Consider the following 21,558-nt stretch of genomic DNA (forward strand, 5'->3'; position numbering starts at 1 on the left):
ACACTAAACTTCCTATTAAAAACAAAAAAACCCCAAACAGATCCAGTGTTTTAGAAATCTTTTTTCTGGCCTAGTAAATTTTATCTGAAGTTCCATGGGATCACAGCCTGGAACAGAATCAGACAGACCTGCTGGGCCACTTGGGATGCAGGTGAACCCCAGCGCTGCACACCACCAACTGCTGCTTGCACGCTACAGGTCGCATGATGATCAAACCTTGGCTCAGTTAACAGACTGCATTTTAAGTATCTCATCATTTATGTTCTTGAAATGATTTCATATTTGCATACAGAATGTCATATGGCATCTTATTTACAAACAGCTCATAGAAAAGTGTTTACCCTCAGTACAGGAACTTCAGCTAAATAACAAGAAAGCAAACCCATTCCCTAACCTATTCCCTGGATGCAAACCATTCAACAAAGTCAAACAGCCTGAGTAGTTTTCCGCTGTCATTCCTCACTGTCCTTTACTGTCTGCCCTGAGACCCTCCAGCTGAGGAAGAAGAAACAGCCTCTTTGCTTCTGCTTTGTAACTGCACAACTGCTCCTACAGCTGAGAGCAGCATTCTGTGAACACTGTCAGGCATTGCTACCCTTTAGAGATGGATAGAATTCTACTGTTTCCTTTCCAAAAGTAACTTAACCTTTGTTCATCTGTAACTGAGCTTCCATACTTGGCCTCTTCAACTTCAATTTGTTGCAGTTTCAGTCTTGGGTAAATTTATGATTAAGCTTCTAGAACATGGCAACTGCTGGAAAACAGAACTACCTGCACGCAGCAGCACTTGCACAGAGAGCAGTGCTTGCACACAGCAGTGCTTGCACAGAGTAGTGCTTGCAAAGAATTTGCTTTCATCCAGCATTAAAGAATTTTTGCAAGAATGTGTAAATCGTATTTTTAGTGAAAAGAAGTGAAACCTGCTTTTATGAAAAGAATGAAATGACACACAAGAAACCACTGGGTGTTACTGAAGTAAGGGAACTGTATTATTTCCAGTTTGAAAATGATCTTCTCTTAAAATCAAGCCAGAAGTGTATCTGGCATACACTAATTCTGTCATTATGAGCCAAAACTCTGTTTTACACATTCTTCCACTTCCCTGAAGACATGAAGTATAGCTCTTGTGAAAATAAGGCTGGTAAAAAACTAGAGGGAACCACTGTAGCCAGTACTTTGGTCTGTGAAGTGTATCTAGAAAGATCACCAACTAAATTCTTTGCAAGACACTGAGGGTAAACACCAGCAGGGGCTCTCTCAGGGAGCGGGCAGAACACAAGTACTTCCAACTGCTGTGGGAGCTCAGCTCAGCAGGCAGTGAGTGTCCTGGGTGAGCACATGGACAAGTGACACACGGCAGGGGCAGCAGGACCCATCCACTCCCCAAGGGGTGTCACCTGCCTGCATGGCAAGTTTTCAGTGAGCAGTAGCCACGGATGTGGACAGGTGCAGAGCAGAGTGTGCTGAAGTCCATCAGCACTCTCAGCAGCCCACAGCAGCACCAGGTCACCTCACGCTGAGCAACTTGCACCAGCACCCAGTGCTGTCACTGCTCTGGCCTGGAGAGCAGAAGCTGAAAACATTCGCTCATGATGACCAAAAGCAAGGATGGCCTTTCCCTGGCACGCTATCAGGTATCCTACATTTCAAAAGCAGCATCTGAAATGAAACTGCACAGGCTTACACCTATGCAATCCTCAGACCACTGCAACCCCCAAACAGAGAAAACAAGCTGTAAGCTTGTTTGTGTGTGGAACAGAACAGAGTTCCCTGAACAAGAACCATTACTCAAGGCCTCACATGAGGAAGACAACTAAACCCCAATAATGTAATATCCCAAGTGCCTACAACTGTGCTGTGTCACATCCACCTTTAATGGTGCTCCACACTGCAGCAGTATACAACAAAACTGCTTCTGCCTCCAGCACAGCTGTGCTCTCTGGAGGTGATCTGCAATTGTTAAAAGCCAAATACTGAAGTCTGTCAAGCATCTTCTGCTGTCCTTCCCTCCAGGGTTACAAGAATAACATCTGGCTGTAGCACAGGTGTGGATGCACTGAATAACACTTCTATTCTTCTGTCACAGAAGACTTCCTAGGTCTGAGGACAAGATCTTTGATAGAGGTGGTGATTTCCTGGAGCTCTTTCCGAACAGCATCTTCCTCCTGCTCTTTCAGGTTATTTGCTGTGTCATCATCTCCATGTTCAGCTTTCTTAGTCTGGCTGATCAATTGTTTCACTACTAATCCCTGGTATTTGACTAACAGAGAATGCTGATCCTGAGGGGTAAGAAGAGAACAAAACAAAGAAATGTCATTATTCCCCAGAAGGCAGACAGACCTTTAGTTAACATTTTTTAAAAGTATTCTTCCACTCTTGCCTGAAGAGGGTTGGTGATAAACAAACACATTTCCATCAAGCTGTTTAGCAACTTAAATTCTGAGAGAGATTAAAAGTGGCAGAAAAATTGAAGTGCAGGAAGAACAGGACAGTTAAGCCCTGAAGCAGGAGAGCAATGCAGTTATTAAACATCAGCAATTTGGGCAGCTCAGAATACAGAATATTCTTCCTTCCAAAGAGGTGGCTCTCTCTTTAAGACTTAATGAGAAAAGTTTAAAACACAACCATGCTCTAGCTGGTAGGAAAGGAGAGTGTAAAGATTCTCAGTTACGAGAACTATAACATCTCCCAACACAGAGCTGTCTCTGTGGACAAAGGCAGAAGCTACAGCACTAACAGCAGAGTGATCGCTGGAACATAGCACAGGGAAACTGTGCAGTCTGTACATTAAAGCACTGGCCAGAGATGGAGCACACAGGTGCCAGCCTCATGCAGCACAAGCAGTGTAAGGCACAACTGTGATGTTCTGTCACAGAAAGAAGGCTGGCTCCCCATGAAGAGCCTGGAAAGATACCTCTGGGATCTTGCCACTTAGGAAATTTATGATCTGTGGAACTGATCTTCCTGGTGCATGAAGCATGCAGTGGGTTGAAAACTGAAATAAGAGCACTGATGTCAGGTGCAGAACAAGAGCTGGATCTTCTGTGACCTTTAGCTGTTCCGTCAGAGCCTGTCTGTGCTGAAACAGGACTTGCCTACGGAAGAGAAGCACAGGATATGAAAACATTTCTCATTCTGTCTTACAGCAGCTGGTCACAGACTCTAAACCATACCTAATTTTGATTAATTCTGCTTTTCTCCTCTGACTGACCATTTCCTTCTGTGAAACTCCACCTGGAGGAACACCAAAGAGCTGGCAGTGGTGCAGCTCAGCTTTTGCAAGGCTGTGCTGCAGTGAGCAGTGAGCCCAGCTGATTATCTAAGGATGAGCTCCACCCTCCTCCCTCTGCCAGGGGACCAGACCTGCCTGACACTGCACTGTTCAGTGAAAGGCTGCCCCCTCACTTACACATGGTGTGACTGCCACCAACCTGACACCTAACATCTGTCCAGCAACAGGGCTACCTTCCACAGACTGTGTGCACAGAATACAGGAAATTAAGGTACCTTTCCTTCTTTTTGTCTCCTTTTTTCACCATCAGATCACAAATATCCACTGCAGAATCAAGGCATGACAGAAAATCTTCTACACTCTGTTACAAATGATAGAAATATTTCATCTGTGTTAGTTGGTTATAAAAAAGTTAAACCACTGTTCTCAATCACACTAACAGCTGGCTGTGAACATATCTGGAGCAAGCCATAGAAGGAAGGGGCGAGCAAAAAGGGTTTAGCAGTCCAGTAGTTCATATCCTTAAATACTGAAAAATCGATGGTCCCTTAGCCCCAAGAACAGAACTACAAAGGGAACACAGCTGCTGCAGCTGTCCACAGGTGTGGTTTCTCTTAGGAAACATCACTATGGCCTTTTGCATAAAAGAATTATGTATCCATGTCCTTTGTACTTAGACTGCCATTATCTGAAGTTTTTTTCAAATAGCCAGGGTTTTTCTAGTGCAGAAGTACCTGGAAGAACAATCAGAAACTTCAGGAACAAAACACAAGAGACATCAACCACTTGTCGCTGTTATTGGAGGTTTTCAGGAGAAGACTTGATGGGGTGCTTGGTGCCATGGGTTAGTTGTTTAGGTGGTGTTGGATTGGTTGATGGGTTGGATGCAATGATCTTGAAGGTCTCTTACAACCTGGTTTATTCTATGTATTCTGTATTCTATGTAACTGCAGATTCTCTCTGATTTTACTTCTCTCCCCTGCACACAGAAGATTGCTGGATTCTATCTAGAAGCAAACACCTAGCGACCATCAGTGGCACCATGTCAGGTCAGCTTTCCACCTTTTACAAGTCACAGATCTGAAGTGCATTCACACCCACTTACACACATTCAAAAGACTATTCTGCCCTCATCCCTCACAGCAGCTGCAGTTCTGTGCTTCACTACAGATACCAGCTGTTTCTTAGGACTGTCTCAGCAGAACAGAACACCTGAACTCTGACTCTGGATCACTGTACCTTGCCATTCAGAGATGTGTGCAGTTTAGATAAAGGACCCTTGGTGTCTTCTGGCAATTTACCTAAAATCCTGGACCGGACCTGCACAAGACACGAATGGAAACAATCTGTAAGGTTCATTTCCATGTTAGCTGCAGGCATATTTCAACAGAAGATAATGAAATATTAAATAAACATCACTAAGTTACTTGGGTCTGCTAAAAAGGAACTATTATCCTCATACCTCACTCGTGATTGTAGAGTAATTTTCTGTTGTCATCATTGAATCAGAGGCTAGGAAGTTGAAAATCAGATTTGTAATGTCTGTACAGACAGTCTTCAGCAGGTGTTTGGCAAGGTTAGTCTGAGTCTCATCTGTTTAAAGAAACAAGTAATTAGAAGTAACTTATTACAGTTATCTGTTTCCTATGCAGTTATCACAGCACTTCCTGACATGTGGACTCCATCAATCTGAAGTAGTATGAGAAAGCTGTCCAGATGCTTGAAGCTAACATCCCTCCTTTGCAGATGCTCATGGAACACTCCTTTGTGACACAGCTGTGTACCAGCACTGCAGTGCACTGTGAGCAGCTCCAAGGAGTATCTGAGGAAGCAGCAAGTTGGTCTCTGCACAGGCCTCCTGAACCACTGACAAACAGCCACGGTTACACATCGGCAAGTGAGAAATGTGCTAAGGACATCTGCAGGTCAAGCAGTGAAACAGAGAGGCAGGAACAGGACTAAGCCTTAAACAGTAGAATTTCTGGAAAAAGAGCCCAGAGAATACATTACAAGAAACAGCAGAGAATCCCAGAAATGGGTACAGTGTCTTCCTAATGCTATTTTACTGGCAAATATGGGTAGCTGAAGAATGTATCTCACAAAGTATTCCACTGCAAAACTAATCTGCACATTTTGAAAAGCTGTCCTCAAGGAGCACCTCTTTTCTGTACCAAACCTAGAAGAGGTTTTCAGGGTAGCTCCTTGGAAGCAAGCAGCATTTGGTTTTGTCACAGGTGACAGAATGAAGAAAGCTTTACAATATATGGTTGGGTTTTTTTCAGGTTTTTTTTCCCCCTGACACTTAAAACTGGGAAAGGATGCAAACACCTTGGAAGGAAGGACAAGAACCCACCATTGTCTCAACAGAAGACATAGCAGCCTGTGGACATGAACTAAAGGACATGTTTCAGTGTTTCACTCAGTGTCCTGAGCAGTGCACGCCAGCATTAGCTCAGCTCTAAGCACTGCAGACACTGCTCTTTGTCCTTTTTAAACTGCTGCTCTTCTTTGACCTTGGATGTAGATTCTGGATAGCTTCCCCATCCCTGAAGCAGTATATGAGTAGTTTTCAGTATGGGTTTATGTACCTGTGAAATGCTTTGCTCCCTTTTCAAACAGCCGGATGGTGCTGTACAGGTTTGAGAACTCTTCCTGCAAGTCCTTCAGTGTCTGCCTCCTGTTAGCCCCAGAGGAGGATGTTGAGGATGTCAAGACAGAACGCACAACCTCCTGGTAAGTTTTTGTTAAAGGTCTTAGGAGAGGGAAGAAAGGAGAAAAAAGGAACATAAACCAAAATCTGAAACTGTAAAAGGTTTTCTCAAGTATTCCAGCAGCAGAGCAAGCTGCTTCACTGCACAATAAGTAAAGAGAAGGCAAATGCCACAGAACAGTGTAATACATAAAAAGCAAAGAATTCCAAGTACTAGGAAAGGAAAATGCACTTTTGTGACTGCAGAACTACTGTTGGTTGCAGAATTTATGGTATGCAAACGCTTGCCAAGGCTTTCACTCATGACAAACCCTAAACAGGAACAAGAAGGAAGACAGAGATTTCCAGAAGCAACAGTACACGAACTGTCAGGGGTCAGACCAATGACAGCTGTAAGAGGGAAGACTTAAGCTGCACTAAACCAGCACAGGGCCTTCTAAAGATGAAGCTGCACTCCCAAGTTTGGCTTGGGCTGTTACAGTACTGCCATGCCCTTTTTGCCCTGGACACACATATTCACACCCTCTCTCTAGAGTGTTACAAGTTAGTCATCTCAAACTCCTCATTACTGTGAGCATGGCTCTCTAATACACAGGCAAGGATGTAACAGAGAGCTGTATGGAAGAAGAGTGCTGTGGGTCTCTTCCAGCAGCCCAAACTTCTTTCTAAGCAAGCAAACGGACTGAAGTGGATCACAAACTTTCTCAGCTTCTGAATTACAGGAATTACCTTATGAGATGTTCAGCAAGGTTTGTAATTAGCTCTTCAGGGCAATCCTGCTTATGGGACCTCAGAACATCCTCAATTTCCTCTTGCGACAGGAAAGGGAACTCTGGTTGCTTATTCCTACCTGCAGGACATTCCACATTCAAAGAGAAAACATTTGATTTGGTTTTGCTGCAGCTGCTCTGTGGCATGAGACGCTGAAATGTCTCCCTGTCCAAACCTCCACAGAAGGAATGCATCATCAGCAATGCAAGACAAAGGGACAGCTACACAGGACAGTCAGATTTCACAAGTGAGAACTTGACAGACTTTCTCTCCTGATGACTTTTGAGTTATTTTCTGTAGCGGACTACTTAAGCACTATAGTGGGATGTGCATTTTGGGCATGTGGAAAGGCAAGTGCTACAAAGATGTCAGCATGAACAGAGCGCCCACAGCAGAGTGACAAACCTGTGCTCGTTGCTTGTGACTCTTCATCGCTGTCAGCATCCTTTCTGCCCTTCTTCTTGGTTTTCTTTATCTTGATCTCTCTGGCATTGCCACCTCCTCCTGCTCTCACACTGCCACTGCCCTCTGGTGGGAAGCCATTTGCTTAGTACACAGGGAAGTCCAAGCACTTGAAAGGTTTGCAGCATTTTGGTGATTCATCTGTGACTGTGATCATGCTGAAGTCAAAAAGGCACCACAACCTGACTCTAAAGAAGCCCTCTCACATATACCCCAGAGTCTTAGCCCATGAGTTTCATTTACAGATAAGTCAAAGCTGTGCTGATACTGATGTCCTGAAGAAACAGAAATACCAATCACACCCACACCTACAGCAGGATGTTAAGAAATGAAAGGATTTTTTCTTAGAATTGGACTGAAGGCAACTAATGGACTACAAAATATAGCAACTTTTTGTTTGAGTATTTCCAAGGCTAAACAAGCCCTTTCGGTTTCTTTGTTTTTTTCTGGTTTTGAGGGTTTCTTGTTTTCTTTTGCTTAAGCTCAACACCTGTCTTACCTGTTGCTTTCTTTCGTCTTTCATCCTTTTTGTCTTTTTTACCAGCACATGAATTCTCTAAACCAGAAGCCTGTTTTAAATCTTCTTCAGTGATTAAATTAACAGGGCTGTTTTTCATTTCCTGAAATGAAGAACATGCACTTGGCAGCAAAAAGATCAATACAGAATCATTTAAGCCATTTGGTCAGTCTTAACTACACCAATGTAACACTGCTTTCCAAGTGCAACATGTGGAGACACATTTATTTTTCTCTTCAAAATTCAGCCTCTGATCCTCTCTCGTGTGAGCAAAACTGAATACACCTTAACCGCACTGGTTACAGATAGAGACTTTGTCTCCATTTTAACCTTTCTTCTCAAGATGTTTCTGCTGAGATGTAAGGAGAAGGTAACAGCAAACAGTCACAGGCAACTATCCTCCAACAGCCACCACAGACTGCCCCTTGGCCAGTAAAAGGATCTGTACCTTCTCAGCTTTCTGCTGCATCCTGTCAGAGAAGAGCTCAGCACAGCTGCTCACAAATCTCTCACTGACCACGATGGTGTCACTGAAGACTAAACTTGAAGAATTCTTGATTAAAGATCTCATCACTTGCTGAAGCAAAATCCCAACATCTTCTACTGACAATGAGCTGGGCAGAAGAGTCTAGGGTAGAGAAAATCACAACCATTTACATAACAAAATCTATTCAAGAATGGACAGGCACTTCTGTGGGGGTAATCCACAGGAAGCCCACTTGGCACCTGTTAACTATCAGAATTTATCGTACTTTTAAAATGAAACAAGCAATTCATGAGTAAATGCTGTTTTAATTCTCCTATCATTCCCAATCAACACTGCTCTAGAATATGCCTTACTTCTGGGAAAGCACGTGGCAACTTCTTCAAAATAAAGCCCAACAGAGACAGTGACACCAACAAAAACAACACCAGACCTCCTCACACACTACAGTTTAGTGCTGTAAGGCCCAAAACTGGGATTGAGCCAGGACAAAACTGCCAAAATTCCTCTGCTTTCTGAAACTGTCACAAGAGTTCAGCTTAAACTTCTCTTCAAAAAACTCCTTAGGAATCCATTGCTCATCAGCAGGATGCTATGTCCTTCCCTCCTTTTGTTCACGCCAAGTTAAAGGCCTTTTTACTTTCCTTTTAGTTAAATATTCTTATTTGACAACATGAAATTTTCATTATACATATGTGCAGTTTCAATAAAGCATCATTTGACACAAAGACAAAACGAAGTAAGTAAATCCAGCAAGAACAACCAAAAGGATTCTTACTGCTACATCTATCCAGCTTCCGGAGCTGATGGCTTCCTCTACAGAGGCTTCAACTTGATCCACAATTTCTTGGCCAACACAAGCTGCTCTCAGAAATAGGAGTTGTGTGGATTTGTATCTTTTTTTAATGTAGGCTGCTGGGTCTGGGATGCCGAGTCTGTACAACGCATCGAACTCTAGGGAACAGGCAGATGTCTGTCACATTTAGGTATACCTCCACATCCATACAGCGTCTGCTGTGGGCAATGGTTGGGAGAGCAGCAAACAAAGCATCGCACACCAATTTTATACAGGTAGAAGCAGCCTCAACTGATGCTGACCTAGAACTTAGTTCAGTACAAGCTACACCTAAACACGGATGTAGCCTGAAAGGGGGTTGTATGGAGGTGTGTGTTGCTTTCTTCTCCCAAGTAGCAAGTGATAGGACAAGAGGAAATGGCCTCAAGTTGCACCAGGGGAGGTATAGGTTGGATGTTAGGAAAAATTTCTTCACCAAAAGGATTGTGAGGCAGTAGAGCAGCCTGCCTGGAGTCCCCATCACTGCAGGCATTTGAAAGCTGTGGAGATGTGGTGCTGAGGGACGTGGTTTAGTGGTAACCTAACAGCGCTGGGTTAAGGGCTGACTCGATGATCTCAGAGGTCTTTCTCAACCTAAGTGATTCTATCATACTATAGTTAGCAGAAATGTGAAGATCAAGTCATGGACATGACCTTGGTCTGAGTTTGGGGGAAAATGTTTTTTTTTGTTTTTTTTTCAGATTCTGATACCATTCCTTTATCTTTGCAATTAGAGGTTTTCAAAGCACTAAAATAGCACATGAACAATATTTACAATACCTGCAATGCCAAACTGCTTGGTTTTCAAAAGGTAGTTGTAGAACCATGCAGTGCCTCACAGCAAAGCATTTGCAACTGTTTGGCAGTTTATACTTAGAGGTTCTGAAAACATTCAGACTTTGACACACTCAGCCAAGCAATCTTACAGAAACATTTAAAACTACTGGAATAAACCACACTGAACCTTTCCAAGCTGCAAGACTGTTATTTAGGGACTGGCCCTTTGGGACCATAAGGGTACATTCCTCTGTTTATTCAGGTCCACATTTTCCCATAGCTGCTGTCCTAAAACACCATCGTCCAGCATTGCTCATGAGTTAGACTTGTTTGGATTCAAATCAGGACATCAGTGCTGCCTACTCCAGTTCTGTAAATCTCGTTTGGAGAAGCTTCTCCCCCTGCACTGCATGCTTGGCTATCTGGGCTGCTAGTGGGAAGAGTCTGGCTGCAATCTGGACATCTGGACACCTGGACTCCTGGACTGACACCCCAACCATGTGGATCAAATGTGATCATCTCAAGAGTGTACAATGAGCAGTCTAAGAAACATCTTCAGCACAGTACAAAAAGTAGCATTTGGAACCCCATGAGAAAGTTACTGTTGATCAGTATGGTTCTTTCTGCCAAACATGGCAGTTGGTGACAGCAACACATCATTACAGGCAGGACAGCCTTGGAGCAAAGGAGTATCAGCTACTGCATTGCTGTGAACTTGCTCTGGTCAGGCTTCACTCCAGACAGAAGCTATACTAGGGTAAGATCAACTACCTAAACTAGCTTTGGAACAAGATTTTATCTAGGAGAACACAGCCTAATTACCTAAGTAGCCATTCTGCTTGAAAAAGGAATCCACCCAGTTGCTCTGTGTCCTGGCATAGATGTCTGGAACAAACACAGCCTTATCCTGTCTCCCACCAATCACAGTGCCTTTGAGACGACCGGCGTTAACGAGCTCTTCCAGCACAGCTACAGGAACAGAGGAAGTGAAGCGACATTTTCTACTTCAATGTATCTATTAATCAAAACACAGCAACTGTTTGGTTTATTCTTTTTTCCCAGCCATCAGTTGTTTGTGCTAGTTGCACTGAAACATATCTGAGTTCTATCAATTACTTTCAAGACTTCCAAAAATGTCTCGATAAAAGCTCTGGAAATCATATTTCAGAACAGGGGGTCACAATGGCAGGGCCACAGCACTTTATTAGACATATCTCTGGACAGCCTGAGCTTTTCACTTGGCAAATGTCATAGAAGACTCTTTCTCAGACCAGGCAATAAAATATATGAGATTTTTGTAATCATGACTTCCTGGAAGCCACCCCTTGCGTATTAACCAAATAGAAAAAAGAGAGATCTGAACATCTGAAAATGACCTGAAAAGCTGCTACCCAAACTGCAGTGTTCCTACAATGCCATTTGGAAAGTCTTCCTTTTAATCTATTACAACTGCACTGCATGTTCCATGACCAGGAGCAAACTCAAATGTAAAAGTGGAGTGTTTATATGATTTTATGCAAATGCTAAGATTTTAATTCTCAGTGGATAAGCTTGTCAGAAAGAACAAGGCATTAAGCAGAGAGATAGTACAGCAGAGCTGAAGTGTGCAATGATCTGAACGCAAAATGACCCAATTGGAAAGGAAAGAAATATTAACTTTCATGAGAAGAGATAGAAAAGCATTCTGAAGACCAGCAGCACCTGGCCAGCCACCATACAAGACTAATGATGCCTGAACAACATTTTGGACAAACAGGAGCAGGTAGGCAAAGAAAAGCTGACGTGAGAAATGATTGAGTACAGAGGCTGGACAGAAATCTTTCTGCATTTCTGTGGAAAGAACTGTGGAAAACAAAAGCAAACAGTTTAAGGACATGGTTTATCTCTCAGCATAGAAAAACATTTAACTAAGAGCATAACAAAAGCTCTGCCTCTGCTGTCAGACAGAAAAATCAGTAAATAAAATCCAGAGCAGTTAATGCCATTTGGCTACATAAAATCTGTCCCCTTTTATGTGCTACACTGATAAAACTGCTAGTAGCTAGGGGCAAAAAACAAAGCAGATGACAAAATGAGTACTGTACTTGCATCACTCTGCCCCAGAGGGACTTCAGGAGGGTGTGCTTTCACTGCTCTAGATACAGACAACATAATTTCAGCTATGGATAGCACAAAAGGGGTAACACTTTCAACAGCAGCATGTTCTTTACTCCAGAACTAAGGCCATGCACTAGACTGCTTCTTTGAAAGCACACCTCTAATAATGAAGAGCCTATGAACTAACTAACAAAAATACAAACCAGTCTGAATGAAACTCACAGTAAAGTAAATGTTCTTGAAATCCGTAACGAGTGATCAAGTTACTTACAGGTGTGGGCCTTGGAAAAAAAGAACAATAAAGCAATGTAAGTTAATGACCTGAATCTAAGGCAGAAAACCTAGAAATAAGAGGTTACTCCAGACGGGCAAAACTGCGTAGAATCATAGAACCACAGAATGGCTCAGGTTGGAAGGGACCTCAGAGATCATGGATGCCAACCTCCCCACCATGGGCAGGGTTAATATCTTAACTCCAGGGTACTACAGAGGTGTTTAACACAGCTGACAAGGTTTTAACTCTGAATTACTACGAAATTATGCCTTGTAACACAGCTACGGTCATTACAGTACAGAAACCTCAGCTGTCCCAAGTTCTCCTCTTCACACAAACCGACACAGGTTGCCAAGTGAATAAGAAACAATTATCTATAATCACATGTGGGGGGTAGAAATCAATATGTAATGGACTGGAGAGTGGTGGAATGACAATGAGGATAGTCTCCTGACAAATGAAGTAACTACTGATGAACATTTTCTTCAGCCACACAGTGTTTACGGTAGATCACTGTACTTGTTCGCCTTTCAAAAGTAGGTTCCTATTTCAAAAAGGGAGTCTAACAGAACTAAGTATTTCACCCCAGCAACTGAACTACACTTGAAGAAACCTATCCAGAGGTTTTTATTTTCTCTTCAATTACAAGTGACTGTGGTCCATAAAGAGCTGAGGTAAAACTCTGACTGTGTGGCTGCACTGGCACAACTCACCGAGTAATGGCCGTGAAGAGCCCGCGGATACGCGCACGGTGCCGGGACACGAAGGCCTCTGTGAAAATCACCCCACGGTTCTCCTGGTCCAGTTGTCCATGGATAATTCTCCCCAAACGTCTGGATAATGCCTGGAAACAGAAGCTGGCATGACTGCTCGAACTGCATTAATGATGCTAAACAAGAATTAAACAAAAAGTCTTTACTAACAGGTCGGCAAATCAGCTAGGGCATAGATGTTGAAAGAAACCTCTGCCCCAGAAAGGACTATGGTCTGGAGACGCACCATGAAAACAGATTTAACCCTTGCATTCATGTTGTACAAAGCAGTATTTAACAACAATAAACACAAGACAAAGAGATGCATCCTTGCTAAGTGAACTAAATCCACAAAATATTGCCCACAAAACAGAGAGGAAGCATGCAGTAATTGCTGTGTGCTAGCAATGCTTTTGTAGCAGCTGATCATGCAACTAACAGGGGGGGCAGTCTGCTCAGAAATGGAGTCAGCCAGGCTGTCTGTATGGCAGACCGACACGCTGGGCTGGTACCCAGTATGACCATTCACCTAACATATGCCACAGGATTACAGTTGGAAAAAAAGAAAATCCAACCAATGAAATCAACAATGCCATGAGAATTCCCTCCAATCCTTTTGAACACTACACCAGTCACTAACAAAGGTACACAGGTTTTGGTTCCACTCTGAATGTCTGTTTTCAGCACTTAGAAACAAACATTTGTGTCATCTTTGCTGAATAAACTGGAAAGTTTCTGCCCCTGTATTTTTGCTTCCTGTGCAGCTAATGAGACTGCTAAAATTATTCCTGTCTTTAATATGTCAAACATCAATCTACTCCATCTCTAACATGATTAACCCTGATCTGTTCCTAACAGTTACAAAGGCTCTGAAGAACTTTCACTCAGTAGTGAAATGGCAAACATTAACCACAGTTACCCTGCAGCCTTTATGCAGTTAACACTTTTTGGCTGTTCGGCAAGCAGCTGATCACAATGAAAGCCATGGGTGTTGCACAGGGAACAGAAGGGGAGCTCAATCAATTCCACATTGGCTAGGCTGATGGCTTGCATCACCTGTATGAGGAAGTCTCCCGGCAGGTCGTATGCCTTGCACAGATCCGACACTGTCACCTGCCCAGTTTCCTGTAGCTTATCATTTATTTCTTCTGCTAATTGATCCAGGTAACTCCTTTGTTAAAGACAAGAAAAAAACCCACCACATTAAGTGTAGAATTCAAGGTCAACCTGTTAGCCATATACTGGATTATCAACTGACCTGGCATTACACCCCTTCCTGTTTCATCTTTACAAAAAGCCCCAGAAGCTATTTTAGATGCACACAGGAGAATAATGGCTGCAAAAATGTGGGGCTTTGCAACAGGCTGCCAGACAGGCAGCTAGTGCTGAAACTGGCCATGTATCAGCTTGTAGGAAACTGCCACCAAGTAGAGGCAAGAAAACATGACAGTGAGACCTAGAAATGGGCTTTAGTGAGCAAGATAGGTCTTAATTACTTCAAGTGAGCCAGGAACTTCACATTCTTTGCCAAGAATAAAGAATAAATCCTGCAGTGTAACGTTAGCACGCCAAATGCTATGAAGTAACTTAACTCACACATCTCAGTCTTGTGAGATGAAGCAAGAGGTAGGAGAAACGAGCATCTAATCAACTAAACCATGGCTCTGAGTGCCTCATCCAGGCTCTTCCTAAACACCTCCAGTGATAGGAGGTGTTCAAGAAACCTGTGGCCATGGCACCTGGGGACACCATTTGACAGCCACGGTGGTGTTGGGTTGATGCTTGGACTCAATGATCTCAGAGGTCTTCACCAACCCAAACAATTCTATGAGTCTACGAGCAACTCTGTCACTAGCTAAGGCAAAGAGCAAAGGCACAGAGGAAATGAGATCTGGCTGCTGGACAGACACTGGGTAAGAAACAGAGCCTCTTAAGCATAAGATGCTGGGCAGAGACATTCAGTAAGGCCTTTGCTCCAAGGACTTACTGGTTCTGAGAGGGACTTCACTTGCCATGTGGAGAAGAGGCACCAATCACCACCAAGCAGCAAGCCACGAGAAATGTATTTCCCTTCAGAAGGAGCAAAGGCTGGCCATCACTTCCAGCCTGCGTCTTACAGGAAGGATGTGACTGACTTACAGTGCTCCTGGAGTACTCACTCATTTATCAGCTGCCCCAGAACAAGCTGAACAGTTTTTTCAGATTTAACGATGTCATTAGCTTTGTTCTCAATGTGCAGAAGGTCCACATTTATGACCTAAAAAAAACCAACAAAACCTCCTATCAGAACTTTAAATTGAATTCTCAAACATTGAGATATTATCCTTACACATTCCTATGTCTTGAGGAAAGCTGCTTTTATTCTTTTACACTCTTGCGCACACATGCAGTTAGTTTGTGGTTTAGAGTAGGGCAGCAAAGCTTTATGGGGAAAAAGGTCTCTTTTGCAACTGTGAGAAGGTTAAAAGAAACTTCTGTAATAAAAAATTCCAGAAAGTTACCAACAGAACAGACTAAATGAACTTCCAGAAAGGTTTTCAGATTCCAAGTAACTTTACTCAAGCCAGAAGGGAAAATTAGTCACAGAGGAAAACTACTGGAGGACAAAGATTACTGGAGACATGAGATTAATGAAGGAAGAGGGAAGATCCAGAGGCATGCAAAGTTAATTATGCATGCTCCTGCAGCTTTTAATTTAAATGGGAAACATATTTCTTTTGTTTGCCTCCACTTAGTTTGCAAAGGAAGAGTTCAGGAAGAAGTTCTGTGTATTTCAGTGGTGCTTTCAGAGGTTGTAGATCATCATTAGCAGTAAATGGATGGATAAAGTAATCTGCAGCACTCTGACATGAACTACCAACTCTACAAAAAGTTTGTTCTCTTGAAAAAATATTTTTCCTGGAGTATAACTGATGAACTTCACATTTACAATAAACACGGTGAAGAAAAGAAAGACTTATATAGCTTTTTATGACTAAAACGTTACCTGTTGTAAGTCAACAATGTTTATTCGACCTTCAAAGAAAAGTACAAATACAATTTTAGTACAGAGTTTGAACAGAGTTAGAATACAGCATAGTCCATTGTGTACAAAACAGTTTCTGCATTCCTTTTTGTAGACCAACTCAAACCCCAGTGTCCAATCCCAGAAATTAGACGTGCCATAAGATATCCTGTACTGTTCTACCCCATGGCCATGCTGACAACCCAGTACAGACATTCCTGAAGCAAAGATCACCATGCAAATTCCCTCTCAATTAATTTTTTGCCTTGATGCTGATACGGATTTGACCACAAGTCACGAACCAGAGACTGCCAAGCCTTTGCATGATGCTACTAACATACCCCAGCAACGCTGCATTTGACCCAAGCTGTCACACTCATGTGATACACCACAGCAGAACACAAGCTGGGCCACGGCTGTGGCAGTCACAAGAACATGACTGATCTCTATGAACATAATAAGAACGTTAATTCTCCAACCATGCTGTGAAATCCACTTTTAAGCATCTCTAAATATAGCACACTGTCCTCTCACTGAACTCCCAGAAAAGGGCAGTTTGAAGTGGGTTTGCTTCCTCACAGAGTCAAGTCAGTTCTTTCAGAACAGATGGTTCTTCATGCTGGTAAAGAGAAGACTTGCCAGTGACAATTTTAAAAAATCACATGAAAGGGAGATGATTTGGCAATTCTGGGTCAAGGTCAAACATCTGGGACAGACAGTTAACCACTCCAAAATGCCAGACTTCCTTCAAAGGGCTAACGCATCTTGATATGCTTTCCTAAAAGCTTACCACAGATTTGAAGTGAAAATAAAGTAGCAGTAGGTGAGTTAATGTGTAGATGAGGCAATCAGAAGCACGCTCACGTTCTTTGCAAGATTAAGGGAACTTCAGAAATTTTCAAATTCTTCCTGTGGTCTTCAAAACCAACTCCCAAATCCAGTGGAAGAAACCAGGCACCACACTTACCACCACAAACGTGCAGCTCATCTCGGATCTCCTTGCTGATCTGGGCTGGAGTGACATACTCTTTGCCATCAAGAGTGTGCACAACCTCCAGCTGCTTTTCTGCAATCAGCTTAGTGACAATTTCTATGCAGTTACGTTCCGACAACCTGTGGACAGTGTAATCAGTTATTCTAAGTAAGCACTTGCTAAAATTATCTTTAAATTGATCTGTCAAAAATACTAAACAATGAAGCACAATGCATATTACTTGCTGGTCTGTGTACCGACTGCTGCTCAAATCATCCTCTTAGGGGATTACCCCTCTGAAACAATTTTTACTCCTCGCCTGCACAGACTTTCAGCACCCTTTCTGCGGTTAGAATGCACCTGCCGGTGAATTTAGGGCTGCTGGTACTTAAAGAATCTGTACTCTTTTATTTTAGGTTGGCTTGTGGGTTGCTCAACAGCGCGTAAGAAACAGCACTGAAGCTGAGACGATGTTTACCAGCTTGAATTTAACGCCGATGCGATTTCGTGGACCCCCATATACTCTGGGGGTCCCCTTCACGATACACAAGCACTAACACTCGGTCCAGCGCCAGCCAAAGCGGGATTGCGGGGGCGCAGAGCTGGCCGAACCGCCAGGACACGGCTGTGCCGGGATCGAGGCCATCGCACAACCGTCCCCGGAGCCGAAGGCCTGGGGCGCATGGCCCAACGCGGGGAGGCGGGAGCCAGCAGACGGCCCTGCGGCTCTAAGCAGCAGCGGGTATCGAGGCCGCACTGCTCACCTGTGGGCCACCTCGGCAAACTGCGCCCGCTGGAAATCGGCCGCCAGGCGCCGAATCTCGTCCCAGGCAGCCGCCATCGCCGCCTCGCCGCGACACGTCAGCCCTCGCGGGGCAGACTACCGGCAGCGAGCGAGGACAAACTTCCTCGCGGCGGCCGAGGTCCGCAGCACCACCTGCCGAGCGGGAGCTGCACTTGCGCTGCTCGGCCGCGACACAGCCGTCCTCAAACGGGAGGGCAAAATAAATAATTAATTGTCTGGTTAAATAGATAAATAAAGAGCGAGAAACACTTTCCCTAGGCAGTTTCCCCATTCTCTCATTTGCTGAGGTAATCAGAGACATCTCTGGGATACCGTTGTCTCCTTCTGCCACAGTCGTCCTCATGCGATGCTGCTCTGAGGCTCTGGAAATGGTACCTGTGAGCCTCACTTCCTCTCGCCTTTCTTTGGCTTTTCCTTTCTTTATCTGTTTTCAAACTGCAACTTCTCTCCCTCCCCCGCCGCCTCCCCCCTTCTCCCCCCCCCCCCCCCCCCCCCCCCCCCCCCCGCCCTTTTCTACACATTTCAAACAATGAAATGCACACTCAGACTGGAAGTCCATGGAATAAAGGATTAACAAGAGACTAGGCAATTAGTCTAAGATTAAGCGACTGCCTATTGTTATGCTGTTGTAGAAAAGAAGTTTGATCAGAGTAGTCTGCCCAGTTTTGGTGACAGGTATCCAGAACACAGGGGCAAAAAGAGACCAAATTTTCCCTTACTCTACAGGATATAAATAAAATAGTTATGAATGGGTGAGCAGAATTTGTTGCACTTCCTTTCAGATTCATATGATCTAGAAGACTCTTTGATTTCCTTTGCAGAAGAGAAAGCTGGCCTGAATGTTATGGCAGATGCAACAAAATTGCCAACCCACTGCCCTGTTTGGCAAAACCACAACGTGAGTCCTTTCCAGGCTGCTTGTGCCCAGGCTACTGGCAGCGTGTGCAATGCAAATAGATGCAGGCTGTTCACTGCAATTCATCTGCAGGCAGAAGGGCTGCAGACCAGCCTATTACCGGGAGCATGGCCGTGTTCAGAGCTCAGTGGAACTAAAAGGGGAAAGGAAAGGATGGTAAGGTTAAGTTGGAAAACAACAGCAGCTGAGTGTGGAGAAGCAATTACAATGTCGGGATGGGAAAAAGAAATAGGAAATGTCTCCATCATATTCTATTGCTTGTCCCAATTCAGCTTGTTAAAAGCTTCACAACAAGGTATTACCTTGTAACCACTGGCTCTTACCCCTAACTGAAATCTATAATCCCATTACAAATGCATCTGGACACATTTAGTCAAACCACATCCTGTTATGCAAATTGAGATCCAAGTTCATAGCTCATTCATCCAGCTCATTTGGCTGAATGTTAGGAAGAAGTTCGTCATAGAGTTATTAGCCATTGGAATGGGCTGACCAGAGAGGTGGTGGAGTCACCATCACTGGAGGTGTTTAGGAAGAGACTTGATGGGGTGCTTGGTGCCATGATTTAGTTGATTAGAGAGTGTTGGATTATAGGTTGGACTTGATGATTTCAAAGGTCTCTTCCAACCTGGTTTATTCAATTCTATTCTATTTCTAAGCTAATTACACACAGTCTGAGAGTACAGGCACTGAATTAGGTATCTTGTAGCAAATGCTGCCAGCTTCCTCAGGTTAGCTGAGAAACTGAGCTGCTGCTGTTTGCAATTTCTAAAGCATAGCAGGATAGCTCATTTTCAAGGCTGCCTTGGATTTCCAGTCAGGCTACCACATGGAGATGCTTTGTCTTCTGCAGTATTCTACAGGTGAAGAGAGAGAAGCTTAAATAAACTTTCCTTAAGATTTTCTTGAAAACTGGCAGGTTTTTCCATCAAAATTGAAGGCAAGGCTGCTCAATCAGAACACCTCTCAGTCTGCTGACCATTATTTTGCAGAACTGGAAACCAAACTGAAAATAAATGTTTTTTACATATTCTGATAAATGCACAGAACAGCAGCTCTGACTTGCTTTCCCATGCTAAGTTCCACTGTTCCACCTTTCAGTGTAAGATATGATTTTGTTTGTTGCAGATCTAAGGAAAACACAAAGCCCAGGTTTAAGATTGCCTGCTTCTTGCTTGTCTGCCCTTTCACCTTTTCCTGCCACATACTCCCCTAAACACCGTCCCCTCGCTCTGCTTTGGATGGCCACACACACACAAAGTAATTCTGCTGTCACCCTTGCTGTCAGCACCACAGCGCTGGGCTGTAGGTGGCAGCCCCTGTGGGTGGATAGTGGATGTTTTTGCTAAACTGCTCAGTTCCAAAATGCCTCAACCCATGGCCACTGTAGACTTCCTTTCTGCTCTTCTTCATCCTTGCTTCGATCCTATCGAGTCTAGCAATATACTTGACATGCGAGCGCTGAAAGAGTTCACATCACCGTGTTCAGAGAGCTCTCATCACGGGTCAGAAGACACACCTTTACAGTAGCCTGAGGCACAGAAGAGGGAGAACAGCACAGGGTGCTCGGTCATCCTCATCTGAAACAGAATGGGTGATGCTTGTGTAGAAAAAGTACATTTTTACTGCTGTCATAAAAGGTGGGGTTCATCTCTGAGCCTTGGCTCATCAGCTGTGGTGCCTTCTCAGGATTATAAAAGACATGGGGCATATCTTTGCAAGCCTTTTACACTATACTACTCAGGGGCTTTTCTAGCTGCCCTTGTTTAAGTGTGATGGAAACGAAGGAGGGTTAGAAAATGTATGTGGACTATCTTTGCACAATGTAACCCACAGTCCTGATGTCAGATTGGACAGGTGGATATTGGTCTCCTCCAAGAAAGACCCTTAGGAAATGTGTGAAGGATTACGCTGATTGAGACTGCAGAAACGGGGATCACATTCCATGGAAAGCTTTTTCTTGGATGGGAAGAAACTGTCCATTTCCTTTTAGCTCTTACAAGTATCTGGTTAATCTGTTGTGGAACCAGGTCTGACCGTGAAAAGTGTACTCTGTTATCAGCAGCTAATGAACAAGGCCAGAAATATTTTCAAAGACACACAGTGAAACCAGAACAGCAGCAATGTGTTGTGCTTCAGTGAGAGACCTTTCCTTGCTGCTGGCACTGGGCTGACTCCTGCCAGCAGCTCAGCACTCATCCAGTCACACACTCACTCCCCTCCCCCAGGATGTGGTATATCAAAAGGGTGAGCATAGCAGCAGAGAAAATGGTTAGATATCAGACATGTATTTTGTCTTAAATGCTTTTAGGTCTATTATGAGGAAGATTGATGTAGTACAGTCTGGAAATAACAAGAGTGGGGCTGCCTCACTAGTGAAACAATCTAGGAAGAGCACTAGCAGCATCCATTCTGACAGAGGCATAAGCCTGGGAAGTGTAGGGATGGTGACAGAAGAGCATTTGCAGACTAGTGATGATCTGAGACAAAAAAAAAAAAAGAGCCAAAATAAGCCAGGAACAGAACTGAGCACAAACATACCTGCAGCATAATTCAGGCATGGAGATTAACTGCAGTTTCTAGACCAGCGGGCATGGATGGAGTTGAAGCAATTAAAGCCTGGTGATGCACCGAGGGCCATGACAATTAACAATTTCATTCAGGCTGTTAGACTACTGAAACTTTAATGGAAATAAAAATGCATTCTTAGCTTCATTTATATGGTATAGTCCCTTTTGCCCATAACAAGAGTTGGAGTATAAAAGCATCACTTTCAGTCCAACAGCTACAGCTCTAATAGTAGCCCTGTTGCCATAGTGTGGATAGATGGACAAGACTGTGCCCTGCTACACTATACACACCACCACTTTCACTACCTGGGTGAATCTCTTCTGGGCTGTTTCCAGTGATGCTGTGTGGTGATTAAATTTCTTCTTTAGAGCACTTGTA

General features: G+C 43.7%; 1 protein-coding gene across 2 annotated transcripts; it reads right to left on the bottom strand.

The window, feature by feature from the left end:
• Positions 1-1,072: 1,072 nt before the first annotated feature.
• Positions 1,073-17,749, bottom strand: UFL1 (UFM1 specific ligase 1). 2 transcript variants are annotated; one of them, XM_009898115.2, is made up of 19 exons: positions 17,653-17,749; positions 16,883-17,028; positions 15,898-15,926; positions 15,071-15,168; positions 13,968-14,082; positions 12,873-13,003; positions 12,108-12,166; positions 10,611-10,757; positions 8,955-9,130; positions 8,141-8,320; positions 7,675-7,795; positions 7,119-7,241; positions 6,672-6,792; positions 5,821-5,984; positions 4,695-4,825; positions 4,472-4,552; positions 3,508-3,593; positions 2,915-3,095; positions 1,073-2,279 (listed from the first exon to the last, which is right to left on the bottom strand). In XM_009898115.2, exons 1-19 carry the CDS (start codon positions 17,727-17,729, stop codon positions 2,070-2,072), a joined length of 2,376 nt encoding a protein of 791 aa, XP_009896417.2. In that variant the 5' UTR covers positions 17,730-17,749; the 3' UTR covers positions 1,073-2,069. The 2 variants fall into 2 exon arrangements, with proteins under 2 accessions (XP_009896417.2, XP_054030066.1); XM_054174091.1 differs by lacking the exons at positions 15,898-15,926; positions 17,653-17,749 and having other exon boundaries at positions 16,883-16,940.
• Positions 17,750-21,558: the final 3,809 nt, after the last annotated feature.

The sequence above is a fragment of the Dryobates pubescens genome, chromosome 28, assembly GCF_014839835.1.
Source record: "Dryobates pubescens isolate bDryPub1 chromosome 28, bDryPub1.pri, whole genome shotgun sequence".
In the NCBI taxonomy this organism is placed as follows: Eukaryota; Metazoa; Chordata; class Aves; order Piciformes; family Picidae; genus Dryobates; species Dryobates pubescens.

Bases quoted from the DNA above. Each gene is read 5' to 3' on its own strand.
- UFL1 (XM_009898115.2), bottom strand. From the start codon at position 17,729: ATGGCGGCTGCCTGGGACGAGATTCGGCGCCTGGCGGCCGATTTCCAG. The intron at 17,029-17,652 runs GTGAGCAGTGCG...CACTGTCCACAG, and splicing joins TTTGCCGAGGTGGCCCACAG to GTTGTCGGAACGTAACTGCA. The intron at 7,796-8,140 runs GTACAGATCCTT...TCTTCATTTCAG, and splicing joins TGCAGCAGAAAGCTGAGAAG to GAAATGAAAAACAGCCCTGT.